Here is a 15506-nt window from a genome sequence, read left to right as displayed (position 1 = left end):
TATTATCAGAAACCCCAAACACTTGGTTGCACACATTTATACATAACCAAAGCTTACTGTAAAATGTATTAAAGGGTTAGTTCACCCAAAAATGAAAATTCTGTCAGTAATTACTCACCCTCATGTTGTTCCAACCCCGTAAGACCGTCGTTCATCTTCAGAACACAAATTAAGATATTTTTGTATCACACACATGACCAGCATCGCCCAATAGTGAGCCTGCGTGGTGACGTGCAACACAGACGTGCTACGCTTAAACACTACGTGAAAAGACTCGAGGCCCAGAGAGAAGGAAATGAAAAGTGGAATAAAGTCGTTATTTTTGTTTGTTTTTTCGCACAAAAAGTATTCTCGTCGCTTTATAAACTTAAGATTGAGCCACTGGAGTCACTTGGACTATATTAACGATGTCTTTAATACATTTTCTGGGCCAGCAAGTTATAGTGTCTTAGAAGCCTATGGAGAAGTGATCCAGCTCTCAGATTTAATCAAAAATATCTTAATTTGTGTTCCGAAGATGAACGAAGGTCTTACGGGGTTGGAACAACATGAGGGTGAGTAATTACTGACAGAATTTTCATTTTTGGGTGAACTAACCCTTTAAAGGTCATTATGTAGCACATAACAAACTTGTATATGTGCACTACTGGTCAGAAGTTTAGAATAATTACGATTTTTTTTTTTTGTTAAATATTGAAGTTTTTAATGCTTACCAAGGCTGCATCAAAAATACAGTAAAACAGTAATGATGTGAAATATTATAATAATAATAATAAAAAAAACCTCTTTTCTATTTTAAGATGTAATTTATTCCTATTCCAGCAGCCATTAATCCAGTCTTCAGTGTCACATGAACCTTCAGTATTCATTCTAATATGCTGATTTGGTGCTCAAAAAACATTTCTTATTATTAATGTTGAAAGCAGTTTTTAATATTATTTGTGGAATTTAAATTATTAAATTATAATTTCCCAGTATTCCTTTTTCCTTTTTTTTTTTTTATTATTATTATTTTTTAATCAAATAAATTAGGGCTGCAACAGCTTATTTTGATAATTGATTAATCTAACAGTTATTAGAATGATTAATCGACTTATCGACCCTTTGCAAAGATCCGCCCTTCCTTAGTTACTGTTGCTACGTCCTACAAGCCATGGCAACTCTCAAGCCACATGTTCTCACACCATGAAAAATACCTAGCAGAGCAAAGAGGACACTGACAACGCGTCGACAGACAAGACAGAGCAGGTTACCTTTGGTATGAAACAGTCTCTGCTTTAAAATTTTCCTCTAATTTCCTAAGAAATTCAGACAATAAATGCAGTTTAATGGCTCTTTAATGTGTCCTGACAGATCACTGTAGCGCCTCAGTTCAAGCAGCACTTGAACAATCATCTCTTCCTACTTGCTATAACATGAAATAAACCTAAATGAATATCAGAAGGTACACGTATGTTGTTTCATATAAGTACAAGACATTTAATTTTTGGATAAACTATTCATTTTTTAATTCACAACATTTCCTCTCTTATAATACCTTATTTTGTCACAATATGATACAATCTGTATTGTAAAAAGCGCTATATAAATAAAGGTGACTTGACTTGACTTGACAATATTCAAAACAGTGCTGAGCTAGATAAAGCCTTCAGGGCTGGGTATACACATTTTACGATTCGATTTCGATTCACAAGCTTGTGATTTAATTCAATTCCGATTTCGATTCAATGAGTATATATCGGTTACAGTGCATGACAAATTTTCTAACTAATGCTGTAAACTATACCTGGAGCCCCAGTTGGTACATTACTATAATATTAAAGGTTCAAATTGTATAGGCTACAAACATTTAAATGACACAACGAAGGTTTAATAATGATAACATAATTAACTTTTAAATTATATTAACTATAAAACTGCACAGCAGGTTTAATTGTAGGGTTCAGTTAGAGCAGTGGTTCTCAAACTTTTTTCGTCGCGCCCCTCTTTAAACCTTTAAAAAAAATTGCCGTTTCACTTTGTAATGTTTTTATTTCATATAACAGTAAGAGAATAATAATACAGAACTTATCTGAAAACAAACATTTCAGTGATGCTTTGGATGAAATATGATTTTTTTTTTTTGCTGATCTCCCACGCCCCCCCCCCCCCTGCAGCATCCGCACCACACATTTTGAGAACTACTGAGTTAGAGGGTGCAAAATGGCCATATTAAAACACAATTATTATTTTTTGGTGCCAAAAACAAAATAGTTAAGACACAAATATGACCCTATTTAGGAATTCCTCTAAAGTGTCTTGTAGAGCATCACCTTAAAGGGCCCCTATTATGCTATTTTAAAGTTTCCTAATGTTGTTTTGGAGTCTCCTTCAACATGTTTACATGCATCAAAGGTAAAAAAAACTGTTTAATTTCCTCATAATATACATTTGCACATCATTCACTTTCATCATTTTCAATGACTCTCAAACGACTCGTCAAATGAATCAATCTCTCTAAATCCCTCCTTTCCGTGATATACTCTGCTCTGATTGGCCAGACAGCTCAGTCTGTTGTGATTGGCCTACCGTGTACAGCGTGTCGAAAACAAAACCGCCCATTGCCATAACGTCAGCTCTGCTTGTCCTGAGGCGTCCTACACCGTAAACTTAACACAGTAACGAACAATGACGTTGATTTTACCCTATCAATGCTAGCGCGAGTCCGATGATGAAACATTAGAAGAACTGTTATTCAACCCGAACCTCCATCGCAAGGACGATTTGAGCAGGACTCAGTGTTTCTCAGTGATGCACTACTCAGTTTGAGGTACTTTATATGAGATGTTGCAACTGTAATTCCTCACCATCAGCATTAACAAGTGCATGTCCATCAACAAACCAATTATTTTTCTAATATATTGCGGTGAATACGTGGAAACTGTATCAATAACAGTGCATACATTAGCCGAACTCTAGAGTGAATGATCTGATGTAGCATAAACGTTGGTAAAACAAATATTTCCTCAAAGTAGTGAGAACGACAGACAATCTGCATTTATAGACACAGTTTTAGGTAATCGTGGCCCACAGCTGATTAGCAGAAGTATTTAAGTAAGACAGTGATAACATGAGTTAGCCAGTTAGCGGGAGACCTACACAATATACAACTCAAAACTAAATTTTTTGAACACCATCTTTCAAGAGCAAGCTGTTTGTGAATCCTGCATTAAACTCTGAGATTTGAGAAGCAGTCGTCAGTAAAATAAAGGGAACACAGCAAAAGTTTAGGATTATACTGCTGTGATATCATGGTAAAGATTAACTTTAACCACTGATTCTTTACATGCTCGTCCTTGGGCAGTGAAAAAAGAACTGGCTTTACCTTCACATTATAGAGCACAGCGCCGTCGTCTTAACATGATGCTCTCCAGTATCCACAGGAATCAGCTGCTGGTTTGAGGTTCAAGTTTTCCCTGATGTCTGCGCATGCAATAAGTGGGCGGGCAATATTCTAATGTTTCGTCTTGACGTCACAACGAAACGGCTTATGACTCGTTTGAAAAACGATTAATTTAATTGACTCAGTCGACTCTTACATTTGAAAGACAATAACTTTATATACGGTGCACTTTCAGATTTAAAACTTTGCAGGATGTTTTCATTCACTTAGAGCTATGTTACACACTACATGAAAGGTCATTTTCAAAAATCCATAATAGGGACCCTTTAATTGTCTGTTCATCTTATTAGTTAGTAATCAGTCTGTCCTGCGTGGTGCATATTCTGAAACAAAAGACACAGGGATGCAGTCATTTAGTTACACTGTTACTTTTTTCTTTGCTCATTAATCACACATTGTAATGCCCTTCACATTTTCCCAAGGTGTGTGCTTAAGCATTACTCTCATTCAGCGCTGGAGATAGAGAATGGAGATTAGTAGGACTCCATTTACTGAGCCTAATAATTAAGAGATTATACTAGATAAGCTGCATAATAAGTCTGACCTTGTCTGCTGCCTGTTTAAAAAAAATTGGCATAAGTGGGAGTATGGTTGTCACGATACCAACGTTTTGGATGAGACCAGTACCAGAGAAATTTCACAATTGTAAATGCCAATTTGAATGTCGCAGGAAAATAATTTTAATTTAGAAATAATTGAACTTTATTTTTCTAAATTAAATTATTAAAACTAAATAAATATTAATTTGTGTATTACCTAACTTGGTCTTGTTTGGTTGGAGAGTTTATTAGTAATGTTAAGTTAATATCTATGACTTTTTTTTTTTGTAAGAGATGGCAATTGCCATATTGTTTTGTTTTCAAGGATCTATTTCTTTTATACCTGAGACAAGAGTTGAACATAGCAGGTTGTTTTTTATTTAGTCAAGGATGATGTGAGATTCTAATCTGTGTTTGAGTGGCAATATTAAAGAGGGGATGTCCAGAAAAGGAGAAATTACTATCTTATAGAGAGAGAGAGTACATCAATGAAAAGGGGAGGGGGGTGTCATACGCAGAAAGTCTCAAAATCAGATGAGAGTGAAAAATGGGAGGACTGTGTTCTCATCATTGTAAATCTCTGATGTATGCTTTCTGTACTGTGAAAAAGTATTTGATTTAGCACAGAGACACTGGATGTTTTTTAAAAGTCTATACATACTTAAATACCTGGCTGTGATGGACCACTGGCCCGTGCGTTAACCTCATAAAAGTTTCTTCTCGGAGATAAGATGCACTCATGTTTTCACCCTGATCTCATCCTTTCTGCTCTGTTGGGACACAAGGTCAGGTCGCTAAAAGCTCACAGCCAGTTCTTTGTAATTAACTACATTCCTCGAAAAAAGTTTGTCCTAGTTTTCTGTCCCATGCTGCCATAATGCAACTCCTTGTCAAAGTTATTTGAAAATAATTTGAAAATAGATTTCCAGTCCTGGAGAAGTCATGGTTATTTCGTATTCATTTTTTAAATATTTCATATATCAGCAAGGAATTGTACTTTGACAAATCTTTATGAAGACATTGTCCTTTTCGTTCTTTTCTAGTATCAACTAAAATCAGGAAAAATCGTGGAAATAAAATGTTTAAAAGGTATGGAAATCACATTGGGAATTTAAAGCTGCAGTCCGTAACTTTTGTTGCTCTAGCGGTAAATAAACAGAACTCCATGCGTCTTGCGGAAAAACATTGTAGCTGCTTCGCTCTGTTTATGTCTATGCCGAGTCATGCAGGTATTGGGCTACTCCGCTGTGGTACTACCCGTACCAGTCTAAAACATAAAGTCCGAATATAAACACTTATTATTAGTGTACCGTACTGACTCAGGATAAGACAAAAAACACGGTTTGGAAAATGGATTCATGATGTACTCGCTTTTATAAATTTTGTACATTTTGAACACAAAAGTTGTGGACTGCAGCTTTAAAACAGGTTCTTACTGAAAATAGTGTATTTAAAAAAAAAATATATATATATACACTGCTCAAAAAAATTAAGGGAACACTTAAACAACACAATGTAACTCCAAGTCAATCACACTTCTGTGAAATCAAACTGTCCACTTAGGAAGCAACACTGATTGACAATCAATTTCACATGCTGTTGTGCGAATGGAATAGACGACCGGTGGAAATTATAGGCAATTAGCAAGACACCCCCAATAAAGGAGTGGTTCTGCAGGTGGTGACCACAGACCACTTCTCAGTTCCTATGCTTTCTGGCTGATGTTTTGGTCACTTTTGAATGCTGGCGGTGCTTTCACTCTAGTGGTAGCATGAGATGGAGTCTACAACCCACACAAGTGGCTCAGGTAGTGCAGCTCATCCAGAATGGCACATCAATGCGAGCTGTGGCAAGAAGGTTTGCGGTGTCTGTCAGGATAGTGTCCAGAGCATGGAGGCGCTACCAGGAGACAGGCCAGTACATCAGGAGATGTGGAGGAAGCCGTAGGAGGGCAACAACCCAGCAGCAGGACCGCTACCTCCGCCTTTTTGCAAGGAGGAGCAGGAGGAACACTGCCAGAGCCCTGCAAAATGACCTCCAGTAGGCCACAAATGTGCATGTGTCTGCTCAGACGGTCAGAAACAGACTCCATGAGGGTGGTATGAGGGCCCGACGTCCACAGGTGGGGGTTGTGCTTACAGCCCAACACCGTGCAGGACGTTTGGCATTTGCCAGAGAACACCAAGATTGGCAAATTCGCCACTGGCGCCCTGTGCTCTTCACAGATGAAAGCAGGTTCACACTGAGCACATGTGACAGACGTGACAGAGTCTGGAGACGCCATGGACAACGTTCTGCTGCCTGCTTTCATCTGTGAAGAGCACAGGGCGCCAGTGGCGAATTTGCCAATTCTTGGTGTTCTCTGGCAAATGCCAAACGTCCTGCACGGTGTTGGGCTGTAAGCACAACCCCCACCTGTGGACGTCGGGCCCTCATACCACCCTCATGGAGTCTGTTTCTGACCGTCTGAGCAGACACATGCATATTTGTGGCCTACTGGAGGTCATTTTGCAGGGCTCTGGCAGTGTTCCTCCTGCTCCTCCTTGCAAAAAGGCGGAGGTAGTGGTCCTGCTGCTGGGTTGTTGCCCTCCTACGGCCTCCTCCACGTCTCCTGATGTACTGGCCTGTCTCCTGGTAGCGCCTCCATGCTCTGGACACTATCCTGACAGACACAGCAAACCTTCTTGCCACAGCTCGCATTGATGTGCCATTCTGGATGAGCTGCATTACCTGAGCCACTTGTGTGGGTTGTAGACTCCATCTCATGCTACCACTAGAGTGAAAGCACCGCCAGCATTCAAAAGTGACCAAAACATCAGCCAGAAAGCATAGGAACTGAGAAGTGGTCTGTGGTCACCACCTGCAGAACCACTCCTTTATTGGGGGTGTCTTGCTAATTGCCTATAATTTCCACCGGTCGTCTATTCCATTCGCACAACAGCATGTGAAATTGATTGTCAATCAGTGTTGCTTCCTAAGTGGACAGTTTGATTTCACAGAAGTGTGATTGACTTGGAGTTACATTGTGTTGTTTAAGTGTTCCCTTAATTTTTTTGAGCAGTGTATATATAGGAAGCAAAAGGTTTTCATGATGTTTGATTCAGTTAATGGTACATATGCATTTTTCCTTCTGTGCTGATAGATTAAACAAATTTCTTTTTGCTCTGACTTCACAAACAGCAACTCTATCTCGTATAAAATAAGTGAAATTGTCAGCCACATTGACAGCAAACTAGAAATAATGTTCTTCTCTGTGAGGACCCATTCATCTACCAAACAAATGTGACAATAATTACATAGGAATTTACTGGATTAATTATTGTATTTCAGAGAGGCAGAAATGTTTGAGGTATTTTTTTTTGTCACTAAGTGACATGACAGTAATTTACAATGATATTTCACTTATTGAATTTCAAGCCTTTTTTTCTCTATGCTTTCTGCCTTTGTCGTTCACATTTTCTGAGAGGCTTTTTATTTATTTGACGTGACATGGAATATCAATTCTAGCCCTTTGAGAAGTTAATTGGGGTTGAATTCTCAAAGCGAAACAACTGGGTGGTCAGCTTTAAACCTGTTAGAAGAGAAATCAATTACAGTAGTAACACGTTTTTGCCATTTGTTGTTGCTTTTGTATCCCATTTCCTTAGAAAATATGGGGTTAAGACTTTGCCAGAGGCTCTGTATAGATTATGGTCTAAAGAGAGATGATAAATCCACTGCGAGCTGAATTCTCAGTCCGCGGAAAGGCAAAGTGCCCTTTTTTTTGCATTTCATTAAAGAGTCAGTTTTACTGCAGAAATATGAATCAAGACCTGAGTTTCTGAGCAATGTTTCTTGAGCTCTTTGTAGGTCATTGCAGTGGGATTTTATCTTAATGCTCTCATCAGCACCGTTGTCACCAGGGTAAACATGGGTGCTGTGTGTGTAGGAAAATTGATTTAATGTGTTTCTCCAGAGCCTTGTGACGAGCAGAGTCATGCTCAGGTCCAGACGCTGACCCCTTTTTCACCTTGTAATCTGCAGTCTCCTGTGCCTGTCCTCCATCTTTTTTTCTTAATGTGCGATGTGTATAAAATAGTAAGGTGCCCTTAGCTGATTCTTTAAGACTTTGTTTCACCTCCTTTTTCTTCTCACCCTCCATCTACTTTGCTAGATGAGGTACTTTCCATGAAAAGGCTACAGAATAGGGCCTAAAATGGCGATTTTATTTTCGGTGTTCACATTTTCTAACCTTTTTACCCGTTAAGCTATCAGTAGGGGGGTTATCATGTTTAGGACCAAATGTTGGTTTGTAGTTGTTGATAAACATATTTCCCAAATATTAAAGAGAGCAAGTATTTGATTTTTTTTTTTTCTTACAATGACTAAATGTTTGAAAACATTACAAATCGTCTCATGCTAAACTTTTATGCTGTTATTTTTGTTAGATAAGGGCTCATCTAATAGTTGTCACAACAAAAACATGGTGTTTTTTGCCTCTAAGGCTTTCAGAAAAGTCATTGGGACACCAAAGTGTACCGTATTCAGTGAAAGTGCCAACTGCACAAAATAATTCCTAGTATTGCTTTCTCCAATTTCATCTTCAGCCCCAATGGCTCTGAACTTCCTGTCCTCCTATTGTCTCTTCTGCATACATTTAGCGCAGAGCCTTTGACCTTCCCTCCAGGTGCTCTACGGCTGTTCTTTTCTTTCTGCCTCCAGTCCTGTTCAGAAGCCCTTTTTATGTTTATACATTATGGTCTGCTTTACATATCCCACTTTTAAAAGTCTATATATTAATGTAACTAGTGTTTTTATATGCCTTTCTACTTGGCCCATTTTGCAACTAGGTTGCATTTTATTTTTATTTTGTAAACTCTATCATGTTATGTCCTTAATGTATATTATTAAGTCCTGCATATATCACTAAAACTTTAAAGATTTAATACATTACCAGTCAAACGTTTAGACATACCTTCTGTCTTTTACTATTCGTTATGTGCAAAATAGTAATAAATTGCTACTGTGTTTAATAGAATCAGCTTTGTTGTAGAAACAGTACTAATGTCTCCTTTTACGCTTCTATAAAAAAAAAATCCTATAAACTTCAGGGTTCCCGTGGGGTCTTAAAGTCTTAAAGTCTAAAATTCTGAACTTTAAATTTAAGGCCTTAAAACGTCTTAAAAAACGGCCAGATTTTCATCCGCGGTCTTAAATTTCATTTAGTCAGGTCTAAAAAAGGTTTACCCTCGTTCTTTTCCAGAAACGCTGGCCGCAGAAAGTTATTACAAAGTAGCAAAAAAGTATTGAGTCGTAGCCTACAAAGCAGAGCTCTAGAGCAGGGGTCTCCAACACGTCGCTCGCGAGCTACCAGTAGCTCGTGGCCTGATTTGAGGTAGCTCGCCAACAGGCCGTTCACATATCGCGTCTTTTGCGCGCTCAAGTTCGTTCAAATGTAGGCGCGTGGTAAGCGCGCTCATAATTGAAGCGACGCGCTCGTTTTTTCCAGGCACAGCGAGATAAAAAATCTCAATTCTTCAGAATGCCGCAAACGCACCGCAGGTCATGTGACAAGAACCAACCAATCAGCTTTGCCCTTTCCGTAACAACATTGAAAGCTCAGTTAACAGGAAGGATGGGGGTGCACCCAAACACTACGGGTGTTTTCTCTTCTCCGTAAATAAATCTTGTAGCAGAGCTACAACAAGCGTTTTTCGGTGGTGGAAATCCATTAGCCACTAAAACTTCTGTCATTGTGGCATGGTTGCATAGCAACGACAGACGCCACGGGAAAATTGGACTGAATTTGACTATTTATAATAAAAGATAAGCTAAAGTGCATTGTAAATGTCAGTAATTTATCTTTTTTGACTCATTCTTTTTTATAAAAAATGATTTAAAGTCAGAAATCTCTGAGGTTTGTCTTTTTATAAAAACCTTTTTTGTCAAAACTTTATTTGAACTTGTACATGTTCATATATAACATGTTGCAAGACACTTTTAAAATCTGGCTATCATTTTTAATAGTATTAATTATTTGAATGTTTATGTAAACAAAAAGTGCATATTGATGCTAATTTTATTTGTTATTTGCTGGTTTTCGACATAAAATTGGTGAATTGATTTCATTGTGTAGTATTAGTACTTTTTGAACAGGATTCTGTGATAACCGTGATAATTTTTGTCACTATAATCATGAAATGAAATGTTCATGCCATTTCATCTCTAGTTATGATCAACTATGATCAACTAAAATCAACTAATTATGTGTTTTTTACAGTATAATATGCAAAGTACAATTTTCTATCATTTTTTTTATATCTGATTCAGTTTTTTTCTGACACACATTGTTGGGTGTGGAAGGTCACTAATGTGATTGCTTTATCTGTAAATTAAATTAATGCTTTTTCAATTACTGAATTCATTTAAATAAAATTTATTATTTGATTTGAATATTTTTTTGGCAATGTTTTTTTTTTTTAAGATGTAGGTCTTAAATTTCAATCTTTATGGTCTTAAAATGTCTTAAAAAGGTCTTAAATTTGACTTACTGAAACCTGCAAGAACCCTGAACTTAAATTGTGATGTCTACTCTCTTTTCCCAGGCTGATTATTTCTCTTGCATCGCCACCATAGTCTACATCCGAAAAGAGAACTGCTTGTATCAGGCCTGTCCCAGTAAAGACTGCAACAAGAAGGTGGTGGACCAGCAGAATGGCATGTACCGCTGTGAGAAATGCGACAAAGAGTTTCCAGACTTCAAATATCGCCTCATGCTCTCGGTAAGGGACTTGCCCTTGGCTCTTTTGCCCCTTCTGAAAAAATACATAGAGCTCCTCCAGTCAGTATTCTCTGGTTTTCCTATAAAATAAATATCTCTGCCATCCTCTTTATGCTCTCTGAAAATAGTCATTTCTGAAATGAATGGTAGCAGAGTTTGCTATTTTCCTGATCTAAATGCATCGCTCATTTGAGCCCACTTTATTTCTGGTTTGCTGTTAATCAGCTCAGTGTTTTGTTAATTGCTCCTTTTTGTATTTAAAGCTGCATCTTGGACAGGGCAGGAATGGGCAAATAAATAAATCCTTACTACTGGTCTGCAGCCAAAAATGTTTTAAAAATAGAATTTTAATGTCATAACTCCATTTAAGCTCTATTTGGTTCCAGCATCCAGACATGTTGAAAAGTCAATTTTCTGTTGTTGTTGCCCTTATCTGATGTTAAGGGCCTGTCTCACTTCTCTGAATCTCACTGCCAAATCTACTGATTTGTTGTTGAATGTTGAATGACTTTCTAAGGAATTAGGCGTGAATTCATTCTTTTGTGCTTTTTATTAATTGTGCTCTCATTCTTTGTCAGGCCAATGTCGCTGATTTTGGAGACAACCAATGGGTGACTTGCTTTCAGGAAAGTGCTGAGACCCTTCTGGGCCAAAACTCAAGTTATCTCGGCCAACTCAAGGACTCGGTGAGTTTCTTCTTTCTGCCTGCTTCTCACTCTTATTTTATTTTTTTTTTTTATGTTTTCCATCCGTGTGGTACATGAAAGTGTGGCCTTGAGGATTGGCCTTGAGACACTGAAGAGCACCACATTCTGTATCAATTTGGAGTTCTTTTTGTGGTGCGTTTAGGATAGGCATTCAAGCCCAAGGATTTTTAACGAGATCTTACTCTGAGAGGTTTATCCAATCTCTCATAGAGTGCTCTATATTAAAAGACAAAAATTGTTCTTTTAAAATGTTTTGTTTATAAGCCTCTTGTAATATTGTCTTGCCTTGCTTTTACAGAACGAAGCTGCATTTGACGAGGTCTTTCAGCATGCAAACTTCAATACTTTTGTCTTCCGGAACCGAGTGAAGCTGGAGACCTACAATGTAAGTTTAACTGATAAAAACATCTCAGGGGCCTTCAGCAAGTTGTCTATATAGGTACAGCTGGGTGTTGGCCAATTACAGTTTGACCTAATACTAATATTTTAAGGAAAAAAATAACCAAAAAAGTTGTCACATGTTTCAGTGTCCCTCAAACTTTAAAATGTATTAAGTAAAAATAAATATAACTATTTCAATATGAAGTCATCATTGTATATAGAAAAGACGCATTCAGTGACAGTAGTACCGTACTTTCATAATGTTTTAGAAAAGATTTCTATTTTTTAGCCCGTTTCTTTTTTTTTGAAAAACAAAGTCTAGTTTTTTTTTAAGAAAAACTTTCTATTCAGAGAATCCTGCAAAACCATTGATAATAAGAATTGTTTCTATTACACCAAATCTACATATTAAAATGATTTCTGAAGGACTTACATTAAAATATAAATATACAGTTTTATTTGACAAAATACTACTATATTTCTAATCAAATGAATGCCTTGGTGAGCATAAGAGACTTCTTTTAAAACTTTCGAAAAGTAATGCACGTAAATATATGCATGTTATTTAGGGATGCACAATAGATCGGCCACCATATGGGTATTGGCCGATACATGTTCATTTTTAATGTTAGCAACCCTATAAGAAAACTGGGACGATATATTAAACCGATAAATAATGGATTATTTTCTTCAGCTGAATCACTTCAGATATGCACTGTTCTGGTTTTGAATTGCTTAAAATATTATTGGAATCACTCTGAAAAGGATAATACAGTTAAGTTCAACACCTGCAGCACAAGCCTACCATATAAGTTACATAACGTCGCTGTCGGGTGGAAACCTCCTATGTCAAAATTTTGTCCATTTCATATTTTTTCACAAATCGATGCTATTGGTCAGTCCCCACGTGGGTCTGTTATTTTTACTAATTATTAACCAATCTAAAGTGTTGAAAATAGCTTGAGAGCAAATCTCTTAACTCCATTGGACACTTCAACTGTCTGAGAAGTCTCGTAACTCCACCTCTTCTTCACCTCTGCGGCATTTTGTCTCCTCGAGATTAAAAGTCGCAACGATTAAGAAATCCTCATCGAGCAACACGTAAAGCAAGCCGTAACTATGATTTTATCTGTGTTAAACTATGATATCAGTTATTGATGCATTTTAAATATCTACTTATTACTAGGCTCATTATTACTAGGCTTATTATACATGTGCATTGAAGTTTTAAAATGTATATAATATTAATACTTGAATTGAATTAAATGTTTTGGATACCACCATTAAATTATTGTTTTTATTATTATTTTACTGACTCGAAGTTGGCACTGTGCATGTAAAATACCCCAAGTAGCAAGGTTTTTATTTATGGGAGAAAAAAGGGCTGTCTACTGGCGCCAAGTAAGCCTATCTTTGGATAACTCTGTCTGTTTTTTAGACAGTAACAAGTGAAAATAGTTACATACATTTGAGTAGGCCTGTTTTGTTAAAAATCGATAGTTGTAATGCTTCGGTGCAGAATGAAGCCCGTGAGCCACGAAGGTAAGTTTGCGTGCAGATTAGGCTAATTTCCGCCTATTAGACAGCCTAGTCAGCTCATCGTTTTTTGTTTTGCATCACTTATAGCTCTTAAACCTTTAAAATGGAGTTTAGGAAGATGTATGTAACCACAATCGTTAGCTTTGGTTAACTATTGAAGCCTTTTCTGTTGTCAAAAGGCTCAACGCGACCGCCGACTTTGTTTGCGTGCAGATTAATTTCCGCCTATTAGACAGCCTAGTCGGTTTATCGTTTTATTGCATCACTCATAGCTCTTAAACGTTTAAAATAGAGTTTAGGAAGATGTATGTAACCACAATCATTAGCTTTGATTAACTCTTAAAGCCTTGTCTCTTGTCAAAAGACTCAACGCGACCGCAGACTTTGATGAACACTGCTGGCAGCAACGACGTCTGTGTCCGTACCATTCTTATCAATGACAGCGTAACCTCGTATCTCCCTGCTCCCAAGTCATAAATCTTGTATCTCAGATTAAACATAATTTTGGGGAAATGTTGTATTAATGTTGGTACACAACAGTATATGATAGCAATATAAGGTAAAAATCCAACTTTAACGATACAATGTTTAATAACTAAAAAAAATGCCGTTTTTTAATTTCCTGAAAAATAACGGTTTTGGAGATGCAAGGATTCCTCCCGACAGCGACGATAAATTATATCTGATCTCATATAGGATGTGTTTGGTAAGGTTAATTCATGCGGTAGTAAAGCATGACCATCTTTAGCTTCAGCGAATGCAGCTTAAACATCACCACGTAAATTATTTGGGTTAAGTTTGCATACAGTGGGTTGTTACGGGAAGAGTGCATCCACATCAAGAATTACACATTCTGACTAGCATGTATCTTAAGATTTTATGTTTGTTTTATAAATATCTGATGCGTTTTGAGTTAATTAACCCTCTAACAGCACTTCAGTACTTCAGCGCAGCTCAAACAGCAATGCTGTTATTTAAAACGGTAATATTAATTTTAGATGTTTCTTTTTCAAAAAATATTGATGTATTAACTAACACTTTTTTTCTCATATTTTTTTCATCATCAATATGGTTTAATTAAAATAATGTCATTATTGTCCGTGCCTAGGCTATTCCATTTTATTTATCCATGGCAAATGCATTTGTATTCTTTATACGTGTTTTCCTATCATGTGTTTGCATTGTTTAATTTTTTTATAAGGCAATAGATTTTTTTTTATTATTATTATATATATTTTTTTCAACTTTTAAGTTAAGGAATCTTACACTAGTTCAATCTAGGCAACTGTATTGTATATGTTTGGTTTATTGAAGTGCTTGCGACATGGCTTTTAATGGTAAGCCTTTTGTTTTCGTTATCAGACTCTCAAAAAATGATATCAAAATTTAGATTTATCAGCCAATATATCGGATATCGGCTTTCAAATATAAAGAATTTTTGGTATCGGCCAAAATGTTCATATTGGTGCATACTGTTACAAACTGCTCCATCTCTCTTCACCAATGGGGTCCTTGGCCTGAAAAATGTTGAAGACTCATGCTGTATCTCTTTCTATTTTCATTGTTATTTTCAAGCCAAAAATATTTGCAAAAATTGCAGAGTGATCAGGGTGGAAGGAATCTTTTTGAAGTTCAACTAAATGTGTATATCACCATGTTTTTCGCACCTTTGATGTGATTGAGATTTATGGAAATTGACACAGCATCTCTGCCACCCCGTCCATCACAGCGCTGCTGATGAAAATTGCTCTGTGCCTTGTTCTTTCTCCGCATGACGTACTACACGAGATTTGTGTAAGAACTCCATCGACAGATTAGCTGTGAATATTAAGGATGTTTGTGTTGTTTCTGTGAACCTGAAGCCAAAACCCCCACCTACTTCATTTGCCTTCCTCAAACACACCTGGTCACAAAACCCAATGCAAAGAACATCTCAGGGCTATTTTCTTTTCCATCACCTTTTTTTCCTTCTGATTAATCTGAGTTGATATTCATGTTACTTTTCAAATTTCAAATCAACTTAATTTTAACATTCCATATTCGCTACATATAATGTATAGTCTTAAATTGGCTAGCTTATTTCTTTAATCGAGTTAGACATATAGCGGAACTGCAGTCAGTCTTTGTGTAATGCGATT

At 36.9% G+C, this 15506-nt stretch overlaps 1 protein-coding gene across 1 annotated transcript in view; it reads left to right on the top strand.

Moving 5' to 3' along the window:
• The window catches only part of rpa1 (replication protein A1), a 44851-nt gene that overhangs the window by 24020 nt on the left and 5325 nt on the right, over positions 1-15506 (top strand). The window contains exons 14-16 of the mRNA XM_084419045.1: positions 10566-10742; positions 11320-11427; positions 11747-11833. Of these exons, the coding sequence (XP_084275171.1) occupies positions 10566-10742; positions 11320-11427; positions 11747-11833 (372 nt within the window). The remainder of the gene's footprint in view (positions 1-10565; positions 10743-11319; positions 11428-11746; positions 11834-15506) is intronic.

Source organism: Rutilus rutilus (genome assembly GCF_951802725.1).
Source record: "Rutilus rutilus genome assembly, chromosome: 9".
In the NCBI taxonomy this organism is placed as follows: domain Eukaryota; kingdom Metazoa; phylum Chordata; class Actinopteri; order Cypriniformes; family Leuciscidae; genus Rutilus; species Rutilus rutilus.
The sequence above is the reverse complement of the archived record's forward strand: the minus strand, read 5'-3'. Positions and strand labels throughout refer to the sequence as shown.